This window comes from Drosophila sulfurigaster, chromosome 3 (assembly GCF_023558435.1).
Source record: "Drosophila sulfurigaster albostrigata strain 15112-1811.04 chromosome 3, ASM2355843v2, whole genome shotgun sequence".
Classification (NCBI taxonomy): Eukaryota; Metazoa; Arthropoda; class Insecta; order Diptera; family Drosophilidae; genus Drosophila; species Drosophila sulfurigaster.
In genome coordinates, this window is record NC_084883.1 from 48,734,757 (window position 1) to 48,759,748 (window position 24,992).

Genomic DNA, 24,992 nt, shown 5'->3' on the forward strand with positions numbered 1-24,992 from the left:
ACTTATTGGCAGCCGAAAATGTCTGTAACACTTCTTTAGCTCAATAAAGCATATCTGTATATATTATTGTTCAGTCATATCCATCATTTAGTATATCTGTCCGTAAGAACTTCTGCTGAATATCTTAAATTTGATGTATGTAAATATCCTCACAGTCTGGTCTTTCTCATATTTACTCTCTCAAAAAATATGGAAAAGTCGCAAAGATAGAATACTCATATGTGGTACAAATCAAGCATTTTTTTTTTACTTATTCCCTTTTATGGACTAATTGAGACAAATAGATTAAATGTAAAGATTAAAACGTAGTTGGATTTATTCTATAATAATATCATTAGCTTAGGTATTTACTTTTGTTAAGAGATCAAGTGATAGCTTTGCCATAAAATCAATATTATTCCTGGGCTTAAATACGCCAACATGACAAGAAGATTTATTGTGTGAGGAATTTTACTCATTTTGATGAGTCACAAGATAACTTTTAATGTAAGTTTAATTTAAATAAAAAAACACTTTTATGGATTTTTTTCTACTCTTTACTACTCTACTACTTTTTTCTACTCGTAGTTTGCGAGCACTTTAACAAATCGTGGTTTGTCATAAATAAATGTCGATTCATGCAATTAATCGGAAGACGACGGTCCTTAATATAAATATGTCAGTATTACATCCAGCTACAAATTGTTTAGTTGAATTTCAAGTGTTTAAAGAAAACAAGTAAGAAAGTTACAGTCGAGTGTGCTCGACTGTGAGATACCCACTATCCATTTTTAATAAGGGCAAAATATTGCGGTATTATTTTCAAAATATAGCGAAAATACTAAAAATATACCAAATGGTATGTTTGGTATATCGATATAGCACACCATTCAAAATATACCATAGACGGCACAATATACCAGATTGTTCACCAAAGCAACTAAGGCCCCCAGTAAGGCGTTTTTGCCCATACAAAAGTATTTCTTTAATAACTTCCACAATTTTTATCTGATCGCAACCAAAATCAGGAATCATAACTTCGCAACTCTAGCTTTAAATTTACGCTTGTTATTCGATTTTTTTTTTGATTTGCGGGGGCGGGAGTGGGCGTAGCAAAAATTTGAAACAAACTTGATCTGCGTGCAAACATAACAAATGCTGTCCAAAAATTATAGCTCTATCTCTTATAGTCTCTGAGATCTAGGTGTTCATACGGACAGACGGACAGACACACAGACGGACAGACGGACATGGCTATATCGTCTCGGCTGTTGACGCTGATCAAGAATATATATAGTTTATAGGGTCGGAGATGCCTCGTTCTACCTGTTACACACATTTCCTGCCGGCACAAAGTTATAATACCCTTCTACCCTATGGGTAGCGGGTATAAAAAATGGTTACAAGCCATGGCTAGTGAAGACATCTTGGGATGTATGTCGATTTCTCAAGAAAGCTTATAATCCGTTCGCTTTTATGGTTTACCGTATGATCAAGGACTTCTCAAATTTTAATCATACATGCCCCTATGTGGTGAGTTTTACTATGAACATATATTTCCACAAATGTTCTGTAACAGTCGTTTCTTTTAAGGGCGATCAAATTGTTGAAGGATTTTATTTACGACCTGAATTATTGGGTCTCGTTTTACCAACAGGGGAATATCTAATGACAACATCGTGGATTATTGATAAGAACAAACAGTTCATTGTTAACGTATATGCTGCTTTTACATAAAATTTTGTATAACTTAAATTTAATACAATAATTATAATTTAATACAAGACCAAAAGAATATTTATAACCATGTCAATCCGGCACTGTGTCAGATTTATGTATCTGAAACTTGTTATGACTATTCCTTCGCTTAGCCCTCAGATCAAAAATATTTAAGGATTCTGGAATATAAATGAAAAGGAGATGAACTAAAGTATTTGATGAACTTTAGTATGAACTTAAGTAATAATATTATTGAATATTTCCTGACACTCAACAAACTATTCTACTAAGGTGCATTTGTAATATAATAACTATACTGATTTTACTAGAAGTTTCATTTTATTCTTGCCTGTATTATTGATTTTTCTGATACCACATCAAGAAGAAAGCCCAGAGCTACTAAGCTCAGAGCTCCCAATTGTGAGTAGAAAGAGATGCAAAAAAATAAAACTTAAATTCGTTTAAAATATTTTGAAATATATTTTTTAGGGTGATTAAATTCTAAGTGGGTTTTATCAGCGACCTGAGTTAATGGGCCTTATTTTTCCAAAGGGTAATTACATATTCACATTGGGTTGGATAATATAATAGCTTAAAAAAAAGAGATTTATACAAATATGTATTTTGCATCTGTGGAAGATTTTTAACATTTGGTTTTTTCCCTTAGATTCAACATAAAGTTCAAGTACGTCAACATGCAAAGGTGGTTTATTTTGTGTGGAGTTATACTTATTTGTATAAGTTATAATGTAAGTTTAACTTTCAAAATAAATTTAGTATAATATCACTTTCATGGATTGGATCTTCTAGGAGTCTGTCGTTTTCAAATTTACAAATTTAGAATCCGAGTCCTTAAACAAATCGTTTGTTGTCATAAATCAATGTCGGCTGCGTGCAATTAATCGAAATAAGACGGTACTTAACTTAAAAATGTCAGCATTACATCCAATTGCAAATTGTTTGGTTGAATTTCAAATGTTCAAAAGAGAAAATGGTTACAAACCGTGGCTAGTTAAGACATCTTGGGATGCATGTCAATTTACCAGGAAAGCATATAATCCGTTTGCTATTATCTTCGCTAAGTTGTTCAAGGAATTCTCAAATCTTAATCATACGTGTCCCTATGTGGTAAGTTTTTTACTAAGTAAGCCTTCATTATGAAAAAATGTTTCTTTCAGGGTGATATAATAATTGAAGGCTTTTACCTTCGACCTGAAATATTGGGCCTAGTTTTACCAACTGGGAATTATCTAGCAAAAACATCTTGGATCATTGACCAAAAGAAACTGCTTTTAATTAACGGATATTTCCAATTTACAGAAAATTTGATATAAATAATTTGTAAAAAAAGAGGCATCTTCAACTACATAAAGCATATTTGTGTGTGTTTAACTTTGATAATAAAACATTATATATTTGATTTGAGTATTTGGGCGCGATCAGAAACAAAAAATTTAATATGTCAAAAACCAAGAGGGGCTTAAGTTGACAATCTGGTATGTATTGTTTTCCCTAGTGTATGTCGAGTATACTCTTATGGACCGACTACTCGAAATATTAAAGTTAAACCTATTATTTGTGCATTTAAATATAATATTTTTAGATGTCAAGATGCAAAGGAGTCTTTTTGCGTTTGCAATTTTGTTCATTTGGATAACTCACAAAATGAGTTATAAGGAAAGTTTATTTGTGACTAAGTGAATTTTTACTTTAACCAGTTTCAGAATACTTTGGAATTAAAATTTACAAATCCAGTTTGTGAGTTCTAAATCATGGCTTATTGTAAATGGATGTCGATTACGGGCTATTACCCACAATAACTGTGTATTGAATTTAAATATAACAATGGCTCATTCATGTAATAATATTTGGGTGATGTTCAGCTGTTCAAGAGAGCTAATTGCTATAAGTCCTGGCTACTTAACTGTGGATGTTTATCGATTTAACAAAATGTCATATTAGATAATCCATGGACTATTTTATTCTATAAACAATTCAATATTCTAATGGGATAGATTTTTATAAACGTTGTTTAATTTTATATTTATTGTTTGGGTTGTGCGTTAAAATACCTCTAAATTAGAAGTTGATGTAATTTTACAGTGTTAGACAGTAATGGTTTTTAATTGCAGCAAATATATTTTAAAGTAATTGTTTGAAATGTTGTAAAAGTACCAAACGAAAATGCTTAATATTTCATTCCAAATTATATTGTTTAGTCTACCGAGTATTTGAGCGTTAAAACGAATATTAGCCATTGGTTTGAATAAAAGATTCAAGTACGCCAACATGCAAAGGAGGTTTGCTCTGTGTGGAATTTTACTTATTTGGATGAGTTTCAATGTAAGTTTAACTTCCGAAATAAATTTAGTATAATAACACTTTCATGCATTTTTTTCTTGCAGGAATCTGTCGTTTTCAAATTTACAAATGCAGTTTGTGAGTCCTTAAACAAATCGCATGTTGTCATTAATCAATGTCGACTGCGAGCAATTAATCGGAATAAAACGGTTTTTAACTTAAATATGACAGCATTACAACCAATTACAAATTGTTGGCTTAGATTTCAAGTGTTCAAAAGAGAAAATGGTTACAAGCCATGGCTAATGAAGACATCTTGGGATGCATGTCGATTTATGAAAAAAGCATATAATCCGTTTGCAATTATTATTTATCGCCAGTTCAAGGATTTCTCAAACTTTAATCATTCGTGCCCCTATGTGGTAAGTTTTTATACGCGCTACCCATTGGGTAGAAGGGTGCTATAACTTTATGCCTCCAAGAAATGTGTGTAACAGGCAGAAAGAGTCATCTCCGATTTCATAAAGAATGTATATTCCTGATCAGCGTCAACAGCCGAGACGATATAGCCGTCTGTCCTGTAAGCCTGGATCACAGGGACTATAAGAGATAGAGCTGTAATATTTGAATATTTTTATACCCGCTACCCATAGGGTAGAAGGGTATTATAACTTTGTGCCGGCAGGAAATGTATTTAACAGATAGAAGGAGGCATCTCCGACCCTATAAAGTATATATATTCTTGATCAGCGTCAACAAAGAGACGATCTAGCCATGTCCGTCTGTCCGTCTGTATGTCTGTCCGTCCGTCCGTATGAAACACTGGATTTCAGAGACTATAAGAGATAGAGCTATAGTTTTTTTTCAACAGCATTTGTTATGTTTGCACGCAGATCAAGTTTGTTTCAAATTTTTGCCGCGCCCACTTCCGCCCCCGCAAATCCAAAAAATCGAATAACAAGCGTAATTTTAAAGCTACAGTTAAGAATTTTGGTATATATTGTTATAATTACTATAGTAGTTATGATTCCTGAAAATTTAGTTGCGTTGAGATCAAAATTGTGGAAGTTATTGAAGAAATACTTTTGTATGGGCAAAAACGCCTACTTACTATCTGGTATATTGTGCCGCCTATGGTATATTTTGAATGGTGTACTATATCGATATAACAAACATACCATTTGGTATATTTTTAGTATTTTTAGTATTTTCGGTATATTTTGAAAATAATTCCGTAATATTTTGCCTTTATTAAAAATGGGTAGCGGGTATCTCACAGTCGAGCACACTCGACTGTAACTTTCTTACTTGTTTTTATTTTGCCACTCCTACTTCCATTGCCGTAAATCGACGAAATTGAATTACAATAGTAAATTGAAAGTTTTAGGTGTATTAAATAATAATTACTTTATTTAAGATTCTTAAAAATTTGAAATTTGTAAGAAATAATTTTGTGTGCCAAAAAACACATTAAGCAATCGGGTCTTAGTTGTTTTTGCGGTATAGTTTTGGTATACTATGGTATGTTATGGTAGGATTTATTAAAAATAGGTATTGGATATCTCTCAAACTTATGTTTTTCTTTCCTTTCCAGGGTGATCTAATACTTGAAGGCTTTTACCTTCGGCCTGAATTATTGGGCCTCGTTTTACCAACTGGGGATTATCTAGCTACAATAACTTGGTTTCTTGATAAAAAGAAAATGCTTATGACTAACACATATTTTAAATTTACAGAAGATTTGTTATAACTTATTTGTTACAGAGGAAGTGATCTTCAACTTGATAAAATATATACAAGTATATACATATGTCATCAAAATTTGTGAAATTAACCAATTATGTTTTTTCAGGGTTAGCTATCTTGTCTGCCTTTTCCAAATGGTGATTATTTATTGGAATTGATTTAATAGCCCCTATCGAAAAAAATTGATTAATTGCAATGTCAAAACTGGATAGTACTAGAGTTCTTAAATGTATTATAAATACAGTTTGATTGGTCTCTTTTATGTCAAACAGATAAAAGATTATTATTCAATAATTGTATGAGTTGATGGTCCAAATTATATTGTTTTAAAATAAATATTGGTCATTGATTTAAGTAGAAGGTTCGCCTACGCTAACATGCAAAGCAGTTTTTTCGTGTGTGGAATTTAACGTATTTGTATCAGTTAATGTCAATTTTTTAAGAAAGCGTATAATCCATTCGCTATTATCTTTGAGTTTGTACTCTTTGATTCGGAAGCATTTTCTTCTTTTCAGGGTGATCTAATTGTTACCAACTTTGGATTATCTGTTTCAATAATGGAACAGTTTTTTATAAACGTTGCTTAATTTTATATTTACTATTTGGGTTGTGCGTTAAAAGTTCAGTCAGTCAGAACAAATTTATTAAAATACCTCTAAATTAGAAGTTGATGTAATTTTACAGTGTTAGACAGTAGTTGTTTTTAATTGCAGCAAATATATTTTAAAGTAATTGTTTGAAATAATGTAAAAGTACCAAACGAAAATGCTTTATATTTGATTCCAAATTATATTGTTTAATCGACCGAGTATTTGAACGTTAAAATAAATATCAGCCATTGGTTTCAATAAAAGATTTAAGTTCGCCAACATGCAAAGGAGGTTTATTCTGTGTGGAATTTTACTTATTTGGATGAGTTTCAATGTAAGTTTAACGTGCGAAATAAATTTAGTATAATAACACTTTCATGCATTTTTTTCTTACAGGAATCTGTCGTATTTAAATTTACAAATATTTTTTGTGAGTCCTTAAACAAATCGAGGGTTCTCATTAATCAATGTCGTCTGCGTGCAATTAATCGGAATAAAACGGTCTTCAATTTAAATATGACAGCATTTCAACCAGTTAAAAATTGTTGGCTTGGATTTCAAGTGTTCAAAAGAGAAAATGGTTACAAGCCATGGCTAATGAAGACATCTTGGGATGCATGTCGATTTATGAAGAAAGCATATAATCCGTTTGCAATTATTATTTATCGCCAGTTCAAAGATTTCTCAAACTTTAATCATTCGTGCCCATATGTGGTAAGTTTTTATATAGAAGGGTATTATACCTCCAGAATTTTGTGCAATCTGCAAAAAGGCTCATGTCCTACTTCATAAAGTTTATATATTCATGATCAGCGTCAACATCCTATAGCCGTATATAGCCGTCTGACCGTCCCTCTGTCTGTTCGTATGAAAGACTGTATTTTTGTAATTTTTGAATTTTTTTTTAATATGCCACTCCTACTTCCTCCCTCGTAAATCGACGAAATTAAATAACAATCGTAATTTCGAAGTTTTTGGTACATCAAATTATAATTACAATATTTAAGATTCCTGAAAATTTGAAATTTATCGAAGTTACTTAAGAAATACTTTTGTGTGCCAAAAAACACATACTGCAATCGGGTCTGAGATGTTTTGGCTGACAATCTGATATGTTCTGTAATCTATACATATATAATATTTAAAATGTAAATTGTAGTAGTATACCAAATATAGCCTTTGGTATATTTACATAAGTATTTTTGCTGTATAGTTTTGGTATACTATGGTATGGAATGGTAGACTATGGTTTTATTAAAAATAGGTACCGCATATCTCTCTAACTTATGTTATTTGAATTTATTCTGAAGCATATTCTTCCTTTTAGGGTGATGTAATACTTGAAGGCTTTTACCTTCGGCCTGAATTATTGGGCCTCGTTTTACCAACTGGGGAATATCTAGCTACAACAACTTGGTTTATTGATAAAAAGAAACTGCTTATGATTAACGCATATTTTAAATTTACAGAAGATTTGTTATAACTTATTTGTTACAGAGGAAGTGATCTTCAACTCAATAATATATATACGAGTATAATAATAATGATATCATCAAATTATATTGTAAAATTCACCAATTATGGTTTTTCAGGGTTAGCTATCTCGTCTGCCTTTTCCAAATGGTGATTATACCCGCTACCCATAGGGTAGAAGGGTATTATAACTTTGTGCCGGCAGGAAATGTATGTAACATGTCCATGTCCGTCTGTCCGTCTGTGTGTCTGTCTGTCTGTCAGTCTGTCCGAATGAAACACTGGATCTCAGAGACTATAAGAGATAGAGCTATAATTTTTTTTCGACAGCATTTGTTATGTTTGCATGCAGATCAAGTTTGTTTTTAAATTTTTGCCACGCCCACTTCCGCACCCACAAATCAAAAAAACAGAATAACAAGCGTAATTTTAAAGCTAGAGTTGCGAATTTTAGTATATACAATAACTACTATAGTTATTATGATTCCTGAAAATTTGGTTGCGATCAGATAAAAATTGTGGAAGTTATTAAAGAAATACTTTTGTATGGGCAAAAACGCCTTACTGGGGGTCTTAGTTGCTTTGGCTGACAATCTGGTATATTGTAACGTCTATGGTATATTTTGAATGCGGTACTATATCGATATACCAAATATACCATTTGGCATATTTTTAGCATTTTTGCAGTATATTCGGTATTTTTTGAGAAAAATACCGCAAAATACATTTCTTTTATTCAAAATGGGTAGTGGGTATCTCACAGTCGAGTACACTCGACTGTAGCTTTCTTACTTGTTATTTATTGGAATTGATTTAATAGCCCCGATCGAAAAAATTGATTAATTGCAATGTCAAAACTGGATAGTACTGGAGTTTTTAAATTTATTAGAAATACAGTTGGATTGGTCTCTCTTATGTCAAACAGATTAAAGATTATTGTTCAATAATTGTACGAGTTGATGGTTGCTTGCAAATTATATTGTCAAATGGATCATCTAGGAAAGTTTTAAAATAAATATTGGTCAATGCTTAAATACAATTTTGAGTGATGTTCAGCTTTTCAAGAGAGCTAATGGCTGCAAGCCCTGGCTTTTTAATATGATTGTAGATGATTGTCGATTTCACATAAAGTCATATAATCCATGGGCTATTTTATTTTACAGACAATTTATGAAATTATTCAATCTTAATATTCACATCTTCATATATATTTCGAAGTACAGCTTAACACAAATGTGTATTTTGTATCTGTAGAAGATTTGTAAAATTGGGATATTAAGTTCATTCAAATGTATTCAAAGAATAAGTTCTTCAAGAAGTTGTTCGTTGTTTTGTAAACGTCTTAGCCAATAATATAATGGAACATATTTTTATAAACGTTGTTAAATTTTATATTTATTATTTGGGTTGTGCGTTAAAAATTCAGTCAGTCCGAATACATTTTTTAAAATACCTCTAAATTAGAGGTTCATGTTATTTTACAGTGTTAGACAGTAGTGTTAAGTGATTTTTAATTATAGCAAATATAAATATAGCAAAGTAATTGCTTGAAATAATGTAAAAGTACCAAACGAAAATGCTTTATATTTGATTTCAAATTATATTGTTCAATCGACCGAGTATTTGAGCGTTAAAACAAATATTAGCCATTGGTTTGAATAAAAGATTCAAGTACGCCAATATGCAAAGGAGGTTTATTCTGTGTGGAATTTTACTTATTTGGATAAGTTGCAATGTAAGTTTTCTTCCGAAATAAATTAAGTTTAACAACATTTTCATGGATTTTTTCATGCAGGAGTCTGTCGTTTTTAAATTTACAAATTTAGTTTGCGAGTCCTTGAACAAATCGTTTATTATCATAAATCAATGTCGGCTGCGTGCAATTAATCGAAATAAGACGGTACTTAACTTAAAAATGTCAGCATTACATCCAATTACAAATTGTTTGGTTGAATTTCAAATGTTCAAAAGAGAAAATGGTTACAAACCGTGGCTAGTGAAGACATCTTGGGATGCATGTCAATTTCTCAGGAAAGCGTATAATCCGTTTGCTATTATCTTCTATAGGTTGTTCAAGGAATTCACAAATCTTAATCATACGTGCCCCTACGTGGTAAGTTTTTATTCTAGTAGGACCGCATTCATTCTTAAAAATTGGATTTTTTATAGGGTGATATAATAGTTAAAGGATTTTACCTTCGACCTGAATTATTGGGCCTCGTTCCACCAAGTGGAGACTATCTAATAACAACGTCTTGGTTCATTGATAAAAAGAAACTGCTTATGATTAACGCATATGCTATATTTACAGAGGATTTATTATAAATTATTTGGCGCCATCTTCTACTGTATAAAGCAAATACATATGTATTCTTGCTTAAAATAACTAATATTTGATAATTACAATATTATTTGTGGTTCCAGAATTTGGGTGCGACCAGTCAAAAAAAGTGATCAAAAAATGTAATATGGCAAAAACCAAAAGGTTTAATAACTTTAGACAATCTGGTATATTTTGTTCTCTGCGGGATATTTTAAATGTAATTATATATTGTTGTACCAAATTTGCCTTTCAGTTTTTTTTTTTATTGTTTCATATATTGTTTAGTATATAATATTTATACCCGCTACCCATAGGGTAGAAGGGTATTATAACTTTGTGCCGGCAGGAAATGTATGTAACAGGTAAAAGGAGGCATCTCCGACCCTATAAAGTATATATATTCTTGATCAGCGTCAACAGCCGAGACGATATAGCCATGTCCGTCTGTCCGCCTGTGTGTCTGTCCGTCTGTCCGTTCGTCCGTATGAAACACTGGATCTCAGAGACTATAAGAGATAAAGCTACAATTTTTTTGTTTCAAATTTTTGCCACGCCCACTTCCGCCCCCGCAAATCAAAAAAATCGAATAACAAGCCTAATTTTAAATCTAAAGTTACGAATTTTGGTACATATAATAATTACTATAGTAGTTATGATTCCTGAAAATTTGTTTGCGATCAGATAAAAATTGTGGAAGTTATTAAGGAAAACCCCTACTTACTAGGGGTCTGAGTTGCTTTGGCCGACAATCTGGCACATTGTACCGTTTATGGCATATTTTGAATGGTGTACTATATCGATATACCAAACATACCATTTAGTATTTTTAGTATTTTTTTTTAGTATTTTCGGTATATTTTGAAAATGATACCGCAATATTTTGCCTTTATTAAAAATGGGTAGCGGGTATCTCACAGTCGAGCACACTCGATTGTAACTTTCTTACTTGTTTTATAATTGTGCCGCTTGTGCTTGTGGGTATCTCAAAGCTTTTAACTGTCACATTCTCATTTTTTTTCATCATTTGTTAATGTCATAGATAAAGATTATTTTAGATTTTTGCAATTGATATAAAAAACATATATTGATATAAAAGTTTAGTCAGTCAGAATAAATTTATTAAAATACCGCTAAATTAGAAGTTGATGTAATTTTACAGTGTTAGACAGTAGTTGTTTTTAATTGCAGCAAATATATTTTAAAGTAATTGTTTGAAATAATGTAAAAGTACCAAACGAAAATGCTTTATATTTGATTCCAAATTATATTGTTTAATCGACCGAGTATTTGAGCGTTAAAATAAATATCAGTCATTGGTTTCAATAAAAGATTTAAGTTCGCCAACATGCAAAGGAGGTTTATTCTGTGTGGATTTTTACTCATTTGGATGAGTTTCAATGTAAGTTTAACTTCCGAAATAAATTAACTATAATAACACTTTTTTCTTACAGGAATCTGTAGTATTTAAATTTACAAATTTTTTTTGTGAGTCCTTAAACAAATCACGGATGGTCATTAATCAATGTCGATTGCGAGCAATTAATCGGAATAAAACGGTCTTTAACTTAAATATGACAGCATTTCAACCAGTTACAAATTGTTGGATTGAATTTCAAATGTTCAAAAGAGAAAATGGTTACAAGCCATGGCTAATGAAGTCATCTTGGGATGCATGTCGATTTTTGAAGAAAGCATATAATCCGTTTGCAATTATTATTTATCGCCAGTTCAAGGATTTCTCAAACTTGAATCATTCGTGCCCCTATGTGGTAAGTTTTTATATAGAAGTTTATTATAACTTTGTGCCTCCAGAAATTGTGTGTAACCGGCAAAAAGGGTCATCTCCTACTCCATAAAGTTTATATGATCATGATCAGCGTCAACATCCTATAGCCGTCTGTCCGTCCGTTTGTCTGTTCGTATGAAAGACTGTATTTTTTGTAATTTTTTTAATTTTTCCAGTCCTACCCCCTCCCTCGTAAATCGACGAAATTAAATAACAATCGTAATTTCGAAGTTTTTGGTACATCAAATTATAATTACAATATTTAAGATTCCTGAAAATTTGAAATTTGTCGATATTACAAAAGAAATACTTTTGTGTGCCAAAAAACACATACTGCAATCGGGTCATAGTGGTTTTGGCTGACAATCTGATATGTTCTGTAATCCATATACTTAAAATGTAGTTCTATATCGATATACTAAACATAGCCTTTGGTATATTAACATAAGTATTTTTGCGGTATAGTTTTGGTATACTATGATATGGAATGGTAGACTATGGTTTTATTAAAAATGGGTACCGGATATCTCTCTAACTTATGTTATTTGAATTTATTCTGAAGCATATTCTTCCTTTTAGGGTGATGTAATACTTGAAGGCTTTTACCTTCAGCCTGAATTATTGGGGCTCGTTTTACCAACTGGGGATTATCTAGCTACAACAACTTGGTTTATTGATAAAAAGAAACTGCTTATGATTAACGGATATTTTAAATTTACAGAAGATTTGTTATAACTTATTTGTTACAGCGGAAGTGATATTCAACTCGATAAAGTATATATATATATATATTCTTGTTCAGAAAAGCCTTATCAAATTATATTGTATTATTATATTGCGTCTGCCTCTCTTGATTATTTATTGGAATTGATTTAATAGCCCCGATCGAAAAGAAATGATTAATTGCATTGCTATCTGTCAAAACTGGATAGTACTGGAGTTCTTAAATTGATTATAAATACAGTTTGTTTGGTCTCTCTTATGTCAAACAGATTAAAGAAAATTATTAAATAATTGTATGAGTTGATGGTTGCAAATTATATTGTCAAATGGACCATCCAGCTGAGTTTTAAAATAAATATTGGTCATTGATTTAAATAGAAGGTTCGAGTACGCTAACATGCAAAGGATTTTTTTCGTGTGTGGAATTTTATTTATTTGGATAAGTTACAATATAAGTTTGACTTCTAAAATAAATACAATATAAGGACATTTTCCTGCATTATTTTCTTGTAGGCATTTGTCGTAATTAAATTTACAAATCCAGTTTGTGTGTCATATAACAACTCCTGTATTATCGTAAATCAAAATCGGAATAAGACGGTCTTTAATTTGAAATTGACAGCATTAAATCCAATTGAAAAGGGAATGGTTGAATTTCAAGTGTTTAAAAGATAAAATGGCTAGTTAAGACATCTTGGGATGCGTGTCAATTTTTTAAGAAAGCGTATAATCCATTCGCTTTTATGTTATGCGTACTTATGTCTTTGAGTTTGTATGCTTTGATTTTCAGGGTGATCTAATAGTTACCAACTGGGGATTATTTGTTCCAATAATGCAACAGATTTTTATAAACGTTGCTTAATTTTATATTTTCTATTTGGGTTGTGAGTTAAAAGTTTAGTCAGTCAGAATAAATTTATTAAAATACCTCTAAATTAGAAGTTGATGTAATTTTACAGTGTTAGACAGTAGTTGTTTTTAATTGCAGCAAATATATTTTAAAGTAATTGTTTGAAATAATGTAAAAGTACCAAACGAAAATGCTTTATATTTGATTCCAAATTATATTGTTTAATCGACCGAGTATTTGAACGTTAAAATAAATATCAGCCATTGGTTTCAATAAAAGATTTAAGTTCGCCAACATGCAAAGGAGGTTTATTCTGTGTGGAATTTTACTTATTTGGATGAGTTTCAATGTAAGTTTAACGTGCGAAATAAATTTAGTATAATAACACTTTCATGCATTTTTTTCTTACAGGAATCTGTAGTATTTAAATTTACAAATGCAGTTTGTGAGTCCTTAAACAAATCGCGGGTTGTCATTAATCAATGTCGACTGCGAGCAATTAATCGGAATAAAACGGTCTTTAACTTAAATATGACAACATTACAACCAATTACAAATTGTTGGATTGGATTTCAAGTCTTCAAAAGAGAAAATGGTTACAAGCCATGGCTAGTGAAGACATCTTGGGATGCATGTCTATTCCTCAAGAAAGCACATAATCCCTTTGCAATTATTATTTATCGCCTGTTTAAGGATTTCTCAAACTTTAATCATTCGTGCCCCTATGTGGTAAGTTATAACTTCGTGCCTCCGTATATAGCCGTCTGTCCGTCCCTCTGTCTGTCCGTATAAAAGACTGGATTTCTGTAATTTTTGAATTTTTTTTAATATGGCACTCCTACTTCCTCCCCCGTCAATCGACGAAATTAAATAACAATCGTAATTTCGAAGTTTTTGGTACATCAAATTATAATTACAATATTTAAGATTTCTCAAAATTTGAAATTTATCGAAGTTACTTAAGAAATACTTTTGTGTGCCAAAAAACACATACTGCAATCGGGTCTTAGTTGTTTTAGCTGACAATCTGATATGTTCTGTAATCCATATACTTAAAATGTAGTTCTATATCGATATACTAAACATAGCCATCGGTATATTTAAGTATTTTTGCGGTATAGTTTTGGTATACTATGGTATGGTGTAGTGGGATTTATTAAAAATGGGTACTGGATATCTCTCAAACTTATGTTTTCCTTTCCTTCCCAGGGTGATCTAATACTTGAAGGTTTTTACCTTCGGTCTGAATTATTGGGCCTCGTTTTACCAACTGGGGATTATCTAGCTTATCTAACTTGGTTTATTGATAAAAAGAAATTGATTATGATTAACGCATATTTTAAATTTACAGAAGATTTGTTATAACTTATTTGTTACAGAGGAAGTGATCTTCAACTCGATAAAGTATATGTATATATCTTCTTGTTCAGAAAAAATATGTTGTAAAATTAAATTGCGTCTGCCTCTGTTGTTTATTTATTTAATAACCCCGATCGAAAAGAAATGATTAATTGCATTGCTATCTGTCAAAACTGGATGGTAGAGTTCTTAAATTTATTATAAATACAGTTTGATTGGTCTCTCTTATGTCAAACAGATTAAAGATTATTATTCAATAATTGTATGAGTTGATGGTTGCTTCCAAATTATACTGTCAAATGGACCATCCAGCCGAGTTTTAATATAAATATTGGCCATTGATTTAAGTAGAAGGTTCGCATACGCTAACATGCAAAGGAGTTTTTTCATGTGTGGAATTTTACTTATTTGGATAAGTTACAATGTGAGTTTGAGTTCTAACATAAATTTAGTATAAGGACATTTTCATGGATTATTTTCTTGTAGGAATCTGTCGTTTTCAAATTTACAAATGCAGTTTGTGAGTCCTATAATGAATCCTGTATTATCGTAAATCAATGTCGGCTACGCGCGATTAATCGTAATAAGACGGTCTTTAATTTGAAATTGACAGCAGTACATCCAATTGAAAAAGCAATGGTTGAATTTCAAGTGTTTAAAAGAGAAAATGGTTATAAACCTTGGCTAGTAAAGACATCTTGGGATGCATGTCTATTCCTCAAGAAAGCACATAATCCATTTGCTATTATGTTATATCGCATGTTCAGGGATTTCTCTAATATCAATCATACGTGCCCCTATGTGGTAAGATTTTTCTTTTTCTTTGTACGCATTTGCTACGAAGCATTTTTTTTTTCAGGGTGATATAATTGTTAAAGGATTTTACCTACGACCTGAGTTATTGGGCCTCGTTTTACCAACTGGGGATTATCTAGTAGCAACATCTTGGTATACAGAAAAAAAGAAATTTCTTATAATTAACGGACATTTTAAATTTACAGAAGATTTTTAAAAACATATTTGTACGATAAAGTGACAGGAGATATCTTTTACCAAATAAAACCAATATATATTCTTGTTCAGAGCAAGTATTCGTTAAGAAATATGAGCAAATGTATTTTTCTGATACATTTAAAGTGATTGCATCTGTGCAAAAACATTTTTTATAGTACATGTGTGTTGATGCTAATAAGTACATAACATCTGTATATGTGTTTAGTTCGGTCTTACGTCAGTTAACGATTAAAGAATTATTCAATAATGCAATGAGTTAATGGTCGATTTCTAATTATATATTTGTATGTTAAATGTAAAATGGCCAGACTACTCGAATGAACAAATAAATATTAGTCACAGAATTTATAAAAGTTATACTCTTATTTAATATAATCAAGACTTAAATGTAATATTATTGTTGTTAGAGTTCAACTTATTAAAAGAGCCAATGGTTACAAGCCCTTGTTTTTGAAATTCACGGTGATTTTTTTGTCAAAAAATCATATAATCAATCTTTATCACCCGAGTCCTCTTATGGTTAGCTTTACATATATAATTTATTTCATACATATATGTACGTCTATTGCGACTGCCGACTGGTGATTAGTTATTGAAAATAATTTGATTGTCAGATTATATAAGACAACTAAAAACAAATTTATATTTTTGGATTTACAGAAGATTTATAAATTCCTTATACTATAAAGAGTTCTTATAGATAAATGTGGTTGTCTACTAGTTTCGAAAGTGATTGCTCTAAATGATGTAAAAGCACCGAACAAAAATAATAGATCAACTGCAAAGAGTTATTCAACAATTGTACGATTTAATGGTTGGTTTCAAATTATATTGTCAAATGGACCATCTAGGAAAGTTTTCAACAAATATTGGTCATTGATTTAAGTAGAAGGTTCGAATACGCTAAAATGCAAAGGAAGTTTTTTGTGTGTGGAATTTTACTTATTTGGATAAGTTACAATGTAAGCGTAATTTACGAAAAAAATTTACTATAAGGATATTTTCATGGATCGTTTTCTTGTAGGAATCTGTCGTATTTAAATTTACAAATGCAGTTTGTGAGTCATATAACAAATCGTGGATTATCATAAATCAATGTCGACTACGTGCGATTAATCGGAATAAAACGGTCTTTAATTTGAGAGTGACAGCATTACATCCAATTGAAAAAGCAATGGTTGAATTTCAAGTGTTTAAAAGAGAAAATGGTTATAAACCTTGGCTAGTTAAGACATCTTGGGATGCATGTCTATTCCTCAAGAGAGCATATAATCCGTTTGCTATCATGTTATATCGCATGTTCAGAGATTTCACAAATATTAATCATACATGTCCCTTTGTGGTAAGTGTTTTTTTTTTGAGTGTGAACGCATTTATTCCGAAGCATATTCTTCCTTTCCTTTCCAGGGTGATCTAATAGTTAAAGGATGTTACCTAAGACCAGAGTTATTGGGCCTCGTATTGCCAACTGGGGACTATCTAGTAGCAACATCTTGGTTTACAGAGAATAAGAAATTTCTTATAATTAACGCACATTTTAAATTTACAGAAGATTTGTAAGAATTGAATTGTGTGAGAAAGAATTCTGCATATATATGTTATAATCAAATTCAAAGTAAGAATTTTATGAATTTTCTTTCTACATTCAAAGTATGTTAATTGATATCTTTAAAGTGCATGTGTGTTGATGGTATTATTATATGTACCTATATATATTCAGTTCAGTCTTACGTCAGTTAGATTAATAAATTATTCAATAATGGCATGAGTTAATGGTCGACTTCATATTATATGTTAAATATCAAATGGACCGACTACTCAACTTATGCTAGTCATTGAATTTAAAAAAGTTTTACTGTTATTCTAGTAGATGACGTTCAACTTTTTAACTTTTTGTTGATTTGTTAAAAAATCATACAATGAATCCTTATCACCCGAGTACTCTTATGGTTAGCTTTACAGTTAAGTTTGTATATTTCTACTATATATCATATGTATGTGGTTCAGTCAGTCTCTCTTATGCCAGACAAATGAAAGAATTATTCAATAATTGCACGAGTTGATGGTTGCCTGCAAATTATATTGTCAAATGGACCATCTAGCCGAGTTTTAAAATAAATATTGGACATTGATTTGAATAGAAAGTTCGAATACGCCAACATGCAAAGGAGGCTTTTTGTGTTTGGAATTTTACTCATTTGGATGAGTTACAATGTAAGTTTAACCTATTTGAATTAAATGCTGATATATACATATTTTTATTTTTCGACAGGAAGCTATTATATTCAAATTTACAAATGCAGTTTGCGAGTCTTATAACAAATCGTGGGTTGTCATCAACAATTGTCGACTGCGTGCAATTAACCGAAACAAGACGGTGCTTAACATAAATATAACATTTCTACATCCATGCAATGATATTTTTGTTGCCGTTCAACTTTTTAAGAGAGCAAATGGCTACAAGCCGTGGCTTTTTAAGGCAACCGTTGATGCCTGTCAATTTACCAGAAAATCATATAATCCAACCATTATTCTAATTTATAGCCTTTTTAAGGAATTTTCCAATATTAATCATACTTGTCCCTACATGGTAAGTTTAATATTTTAAATATTAATTTTATTTATATTCTAAAATACTTTTGTTTAGGGTGATCAAATAATACAAGGCTTTTATCTACGACCGGAAATATTGCGCTTGCCTTATCCAACTGGGGAATACTTGCTGGAAATGCATTGGATCTTGGACAATAAAACAACTTTTATTACAAACGAATATTTTCAATTTACAGAAAATTTGTTGTGAAAGCGTTTATAAATCCAAAAATTATTATTAATGTCCACTAAATTCACTTTTAAATCGCAATTAATAAATTGGTTAAAACTAACAAAAAATATTCTTAAAGCGTTTGTACATTTCTAACTATACTCAGCCCATACCATTATCTTCTATCTGTTTCCATATATTCTTTATTTTATTTTTGGCTTTAAATGACGCCATCACACGCACTGTTAGCCAAATATTTAACGCTGTCAGAGAAGCATAAATCATTGCCAGCTTTCGTGTAGTTACAACTAGTAAGCGGAAAGTTGTGGGAAGAGGTTCGAGTTGGGTCTCAAAAGCAGCTCTATAGAGCATGTAGAAACATTAACGTTAACAAATTAGCCGCGACAGTTGTAATCACTCTCAAGGTGTGTGCAGACACTTAATCCATGACTTTTACCTCTTGAAGTGAGTTCTCATTACCATTTACAAATTTCCACTTTCCCATTTCCAAATTTGTTGGGTATTTCAAAGAACCCATTTCGTAAGAAAAGAAATGAATGGGGGATTTCAGGTCTAGTAATCGGCGAGTGAATCTCTCACTATTTAGTCATTTACATATCAAATATATACTATTATTATTAGCTACTCGTAGTTCCACACATCGAGTAGCCTCTCACCATGAGCTCATGGTGTCTCCCTTGCTTCTTCCCTCCCTCTGTCCCTCTATTCTTTTTCCTCTTGCCCAATGGGCGCGCGCCTCACTTGTTGTGTTTTATGTTTTGTTGTCAAAATTTCACGCATCGTTTTGTGGATAGACATCACGATTGTCTGCCTGCCTGTCTCTCATCGTCATCATCATACCCCAAAAAGCTTTGTGCGAGCTTTGAGTGCAAATTTCACACTCAAAACAAACTGAAAAAGCGAGTGAAACTCAGTTGATAAGGCAACTGGCGTCATGTTTGATAAATGATTGTGCCACGACGCTTTTCGAGCGGCTTTTGTTGTTAGTTTCTGGCATTTATACAATTTTTTTCGGTTTTTAGTTAAATGAAGTCATCGCTTCGAAATACACATAATAATATATGTATATTAACATTGTGTATATTCGCAAAGTTCCCTGCGGGCGGTTCGAGATAAAACTTGCTTCATTTTAAGAGAAGAGAGAAAGGAAAAGGGTGTGAATATTATGATTTATGAGGACATATCTCGACCGCACGACTAAAGCACGTAAAACTGTTGAAATGTCAGTTAATTTATTGAAAATACTTTGATTTTTATGAGCTGTAAACTTTTTAACGGGCTTCATAAAAGAGATGACAAAAAAACGATTTCACAACAACAAAATATTTAAGTTTGTTTCATTTTGTTCTTATTGCCTTTAAAGTATTACCAAATTTATTTATTACCTGTTAGATGCAGGGTATTTACAAGTCGTTCGTCATTTCCTTTTTTGTTCTTTTTTGTGCGTGCTCCCTAGAAATGCGCTCAAAACAAAAAAAGCTCAAGCGAACACAAAACATCACACATACGCCGCTTGGGCTTTGGCCCCCTTAGCTATGTGCTGCGCATTTGTCCAAACAGTTGACTCTCGACATCGACAGCAAACGCGCGCAGTACGGCAAAGCAAATTATTGCAACAAATAATTAACAAAAATAAGTTTAAAAATTCTTAAAAAAAAAAAAATTTAATAATTTTTAAAGAAATTCCTTGCAAAAAATGTAAGTTATAAAAGTGATTTGCACACTAAGCTGCCAGCCACAAAGCACAACAAAGTGTTGCACACACACTCAGTTATATACACAGCATCAGCTTGTTTACAATAATGGAGATTCAGGGACAGAAAAAGACAAAGGAACAAATCAAGTGACTAGACGAAGTTTGCATTTCAGGGGAGAGGATTTTTTTTCGCGCTATTTTTGGTATGCTCCATGACCTAATTGTGTGCGCTAGATTAAAGGATTTCGCGCGGAACTTTGCAACTTTCCTGTAGCATCGCAATGCAGTGTCGCAGTTCCCATTTTGATATCCGTTTGTATGTATGCGGCGCTTGCGCGTTCCCCCAGTACCTGTGATGTGTGATGTCATCTAAAACCACAGAGATTGTGTATATATAGTATGCATATATGTGTGTGTGTATGTGTAGCCCTTGAGCGCACTTCTCTGCATCTATGCCTATGCTTCGGCCTATGCTAAAGCGTAACTGACCCCAAGCTCCCCATTGTATTGCGTGAGACATGCCTTCTTCGCCCCCCTCCCTTCCCCACAATTTGAGCCACCCCACTGTGGTGTGTATTTTATTTCCTGTTAAGCATTTAATTTATGCAGTATTTTCATATTTACTCGCATTTCATATTGAGGCAGTCGTGACCCATATTTCGAGGCATGCATTCCAATAATAATACGAAGTTTATTAATCACAATTATACAATTTCTGTGGACGATGACACGCCTTTTAGGCATATCTTTCAAATGCTTATTTGTTGCGACTACAAATTCGGAAAAAACTCATTAATTTGTTTAGTATCCAACTTGGACATGGCTCATTTGGGATGCTCGCCACGCGCATCAGAAATTAACTCGAGATGCGGATGTGGCAGAAAGATGAACAAGACAATTTATAAATACGACGAGTATCGACTGTGTATATATATATACGTATCGTGTATAATGATACATGTTCTGTGCAGTCAAATCGGATTATTTTTGATTCGTGCTAGCCACGTTCACCGCCTGTCTGGAGTTGTATAGTTGTAGCTGTCTTGCGGCTTGTCTTTTGGTCATGTTTTCGAGTTTGTTTTTCAAGTATTTATGGTTTCCAATTACCGGCACAGCCAAAGGGTTACCCTATGTCGCATAGTATTATTAATGAAACTGCTACGCATCAGCAACTCAACTGAACTCAACTAAAACACTCGCGGACACTTTGCTAGAAACACAAACTAGTTTCACTCGACTAGCCTCACCCAAAAGGCGACGTAATCACCGCGCTCTTTTTTGGTTTTTGTGCTGATGTCATTTAAGCTATTCGATTTAACATAGTTGACTTGCTGTTTAGAACGCACATTTGCCACCCTCGTCCCCTCCTCGCACTCCTCACCTTCGTCATTTGCACTTGCAAATGTCGATCCCAAAATCCATTTCTGTTACGCTTCGCGAGTTGAATGCATCGTCGACACTGACACTGACCTTGACCCAGGGGCAATCTTATCGTCAGATCGTCGCATTCAATTACCTTGCGTCATCTTCGGCTTTGGTATAAAACGGTTGTCGATTGTCGGTGCATACGATACTCGGTACTCCCCGATTCCATAACTGGTTGCCTTCCGGGCGACGCGTTTGCTTCGATCGGACCAACCTTTTCCTTATCGCATTTTAAATTATGCGCGGGCAGCTTCCACAGTTGAAGATACACATTCCCCATTCCACAGTCCCATTCCCATTCCCAGACTCATTCCCATTCGCATCTTAACTGCCTCATAATTAATGATCGTAACAACAAAAGCTCGCGTTGTATTTACTGTTTATGTTCGATTTGTGCCCGCACACGTACAAATCTTCTTTCTGTCCACTCTTCTTTTTTTCTGCCTGTAAACATGACGACAATTTATGCTACAAGCAATTTCAAGACTGAAACATCCACGCGATTTATGAAAGTTAACCCTAGAGTGTATATTTTTTTTATTATATGCTTATGGGTAGCCAATAGGTTTGAAGTGTGTTATTTCTTTGTGTCCATAGGCAAAAGGAGGGTTTGAATCAATAATGTATCCATATACCAAATATGACTTTCGGTGTATTTTTTAATTAGCGATATGTCAATATACTAAATATAACATTTTGTATATTTTTTGAATGTGTGACATATTATAGTATATATAACTGTTAGTATATTTTTTGAAGTATATCAAAATATCTAATATAATATTCGGTATATTTTTTGAATGAGTAATATATAAATATACCAAATATAACTTTCGGACTATTTTTTAAATAAGCAATATATCAATATATGAAATATAACTTTCGGTATTTTTTTTAGAATGAGTAATATATCAATATACCAAATATTAACTTCGGAATATTTTAGTATTGTATTTGGAATATTAATTTGATATATTTTACGAATAATACGGCACTCTTTTGTTTGTATTAAAAATGGGTATTTCATAGACCAGCAGACTCGGCTGCAACTTTTTTACTGATCAAGCGATCCAAAAATGATTATAATATTGGCAGAGATTGTTTATGGAAGAGTATAGAAATTTTTAATTATATTTTGAATAGTAGGTTCTTCAGTTTTCTCAGTCTTCAGAACTTAGTTTTAGCATCTCCCTAATTAAAGCCTTTATTTTCTTTTCATCTTCGTGGTTTGTTTACAAACCCCATATCGTATTTCACTGGCGAACTATACAAAAATTCTTGATTAAAATTAACTTCATTAGAAATCTTAGCATATAATCAATCAAGCTGGCTTTATCTATAGAATTTATGATATTTTAACCCTGAGGGCTTTACGAAAATTGCAAAAGAAATCAATCAATCAATGAATAAATAATAAATCAGCAGTTCAGCTAAGCTAACTGTTCTCAGTTTTCTCTCAGTGCTCATAAAATTTTATTTTATGTGTATTTAATACAAAGTTGTTAAAAGTCAAGCTGAGAAAATTGTTCCGACGGCAATACTTAAACCATTTAAAAGATATTAACATTTTTATTAGCTATTTCACTCCAACTACACAAAGCGAAAAACTTCATTAATATGCACAATAAAACTTTAAATTGTTTTGAATGTGAAAATATAATTTGGGAAATGACTATTAAAAAAAGATATGCTTTATAAATGTAAACAACTTGTGTGTTGTTGTCGTTTATTTTTTTGTGAGTGTAGTTAGAGAACTGTTTATTTGATTAGAATACAAATGTTGACGCTAATGAGCAAATGTATTGTCAGTTTGTATCGACATCGCGTGTGAGTTGAGAGAGCAGCTCCCAATGTGAGTACCCATTTATATATGGCGTCAGATCCGAATGAATAGCTGAATAACTGACTATAACCTTCCGCACTTAATTAGCGGCCACAACAGTTGCGAAAGCTTTTTGGTGCTGTGCCATGATATCATCGGCATAAAGAGTTTCTGCTTCGACTAGATAAGCAATATCAATATCAAGTATACGCCTCTTTGGTGGGCATGCCGCAGTCAGAGTTAAGCGATTAAAGTTATAACAATAATCAGATAGCCAAGTTCAAAACAAAACGCAATGTTATTGAGTGTCGTCAGTCACAGGTGAGAGAAACTGCGTAGAAGTGGCAAGAGATGGCGTGGCAGCAACCTTTAATTATAAATAATCAGATTCATGTATTATTAATTGTAACTATAATTACATTCACGTACTACGTATTTCAGAGCCAGCATGTCGGAGGCAGCAGAAAATGGCAGCAGTGCGGCAGCAACTGAGGCACCAGCCGCCGAGCTGGCCGAGTTGGCGCTGGAGGAGACACCAAAGGTGACATTCTCGGATCAGTTCAAGGCCTTCTCGAAATTCGGTGATACCAAGTCCGATGGCAAACTGATAACGCTGTCGCAAAGCGATAAGTGGATGAAGCAGGCGAAAGTGATCGATAAACAGATCACAACCACCGACACTGGCATTCACTTTAAGAAGTTTAAGGCCATGAAAATTTCGCTGCCGGACTACAACAAATTCCTCGACGATTTGGCCAAGACGAAAAAGGTTGAGCTGGCGACGATCAAGTCGAAGATGGCGGGTTGTGGTGCTCCAGGTGTGATTTCCGCTTCGGTAAGTTGTTCTTTTTTTATCGATTGAGATCCATACTAAATTTGATTCCTTGACTTTCTAGGCTGGCAAGGCTGCTGCTACTGTGGATCGTTTGACGGACACCAGCAAGTACACCGGCTCCCATAAGGAGCGCTTTGATGCCACTGGCAAGGGCAAAGGCATCGCTGGGCGTCGCAATCTGGTCGATGATTCGGGCTATGTGAGTGGCTATCAGCACAAGGATACCTACGATGGTGCCCAAAAGTAATTCCTTCAATTATCCTGTCTCACTGCTTCCCAGTGTTTTTCTGTGTGTCTCATCTACTACTTCAGATCTTTTAGCTAATTTATTATGTGTTTTTAATGGTAGCACCAGTTATTTTCCTCTATATTTCATTTCCTTTGCTATCTAATCTAAGTTGTGCTTAAGTGATTTACTTTAAAAATAAATTAATAATATTACAAAATTTCATTTTTGTTTTATTTTGATTTCATTATTTTCATTTTTCGAAATTTGAAATATATGAAATATACGAAATGGCCCAAAAGTTCAAACAAAATGTTTACACATCCAACAATTTATATCT

The 24,992-nt window shown here is 32.6% G+C and overlaps 4 protein-coding genes across 6 annotated transcripts; all 4 read left to right on the forward strand.

The window, feature by feature from the left end:
* The first annotated feature begins 1,541 nt into the window (after positions 1-1,541).
* On the forward strand, positions 1,542-24,872 carry LOC133840425 (tubulin polymerization-promoting protein homolog). 3 transcript variants are annotated; one of them, XM_062272239.1, is made up of 3 exons: positions 1,542-1,546; positions 24,033-24,426; positions 24,488-24,872. In XM_062272239.1, the coding sequence occupies exons 2-3, from the start codon at positions 24,040-24,042 to the stop codon at positions 24,671-24,673; spliced, it is 573 nt and encodes a 190-aa protein (XP_062128223.1). In that variant the 5' UTR covers positions 1,542-1,546; positions 24,033-24,039; the 3' UTR covers positions 24,674-24,872. The 3 variants fall into 3 exon arrangements, with proteins under 3 accessions (XP_062128223.1, XP_062128221.1, XP_062128220.1); XM_062272237.1 differs by lacking the exon at positions 1,542-1,546 and adding an exon at positions 20,210-20,346; XM_062272236.1 differs by lacking the exon at positions 1,542-1,546 and adding an exon at positions 23,767-23,912.
* On the forward strand, positions 11,652-12,655 carry LOC133846318 (uncharacterized). The gene is made up of 2 exons (XM_062281222.1): positions 11,652-11,900; positions 12,497-12,655. Exons 1-2 carry the CDS (start codon positions 11,703-11,705, stop codon positions 12,650-12,652), a joined length of 354 nt encoding a protein of 117 aa, XP_062137206.1. The 5' UTR covers positions 11,652-11,702; the 3' UTR covers positions 12,653-12,655.
* On the forward strand, positions 15,597-17,447 carry LOC133840113 (uncharacterized). Its single transcript, XM_062271773.1, has 3 exons — positions 15,597-15,653; positions 16,888-17,205; positions 17,271-17,447. The coding sequence occupies exons 1-3, from the start codon at positions 15,597-15,599 to the stop codon at positions 17,421-17,423; spliced, it is 528 nt and encodes a 175-aa protein (XP_062127757.1). The 3' UTR covers positions 17,424-17,447.
* LOC133844093 (uncharacterized) lies at positions 17,880-18,749 on the forward strand. The gene is made up of 3 exons (XM_062277925.1): positions 17,880-18,077; positions 18,136-18,453; positions 18,511-18,749. The coding sequence occupies exons 1-3, from the start codon at positions 18,024-18,026 to the stop codon at positions 18,664-18,666; spliced, it is 528 nt and encodes a 175-aa protein (XP_062133909.1). The 5' UTR covers positions 17,880-18,023; the 3' UTR covers positions 18,667-18,749.
* Positions 24,873-24,992: the final 120 nt, after the last annotated feature.

Coding starts and splice junctions, on each gene's coding strand:
- LOC133846318 (XM_062281222.1), top strand. CDS start 11,703: ATGACAGCATTTCAACCAGTTACAAATTGTTGGATTGAATTTCAAATG. Junction 11,901..12,496: donor ATCATTCGTGCCCCTATGTG/GTAAGTTTTTAT, acceptor TCTTCCTTTTAG/GGTGATGTAATACTTGAAGG.
- LOC133840425 (XM_062272236.1), top strand. CDS start 23,887: ATGTTATTGAGTGTCGTCAGTCACAG. Junction 23,913..24,032: donor TTGAGTGTCGTCAGTCACAG/GTGAGAGAAACT, acceptor TACGTATTTCAG/AGCCAGCATGTCGGAGGCAG. Junction 24,427..24,487: donor CAGGTGTGATTTCCGCTTCG/GTAAGTTGTTCT, acceptor TTGACTTTCTAG/GCTGGCAAGGCTGCTGCTAC.
- LOC133840113 (XM_062271773.1), top strand. CDS start 15,597: ATGTTATATCGCATGTTCAGGGATTTCTCTAATATCAATCATACGTGC. Junction 15,654..16,887: donor ATCATACGTGCCCCTATGTG/GTAAGATTTTTC, acceptor GTTTTCTTGTAG/GAATCTGTCGTATTTAAATT. Junction 17,206..17,270: donor ATCATACATGTCCCTTTGTG/GTAAGTGTTTTT, acceptor TTTCCTTTCCAG/GGTGATCTAATAGTTAAAGG.
- LOC133844093 (XM_062277925.1), top strand. CDS start 18,024: ATGCAAAGGAGGCTTTTTGTGTTTGGAATTTTACTCATTTGGATGAGT. Junction 18,078..18,135: donor TCATTTGGATGAGTTACAAT/GTAAGTTTAACC, acceptor ATTTTTCGACAG/GAAGCTATTATATTCAAATT. Junction 18,454..18,510: donor ATCATACTTGTCCCTACATG/GTAAGTTTAATA, acceptor ACTTTTGTTTAG/GGTGATCAAATAATACAAGG.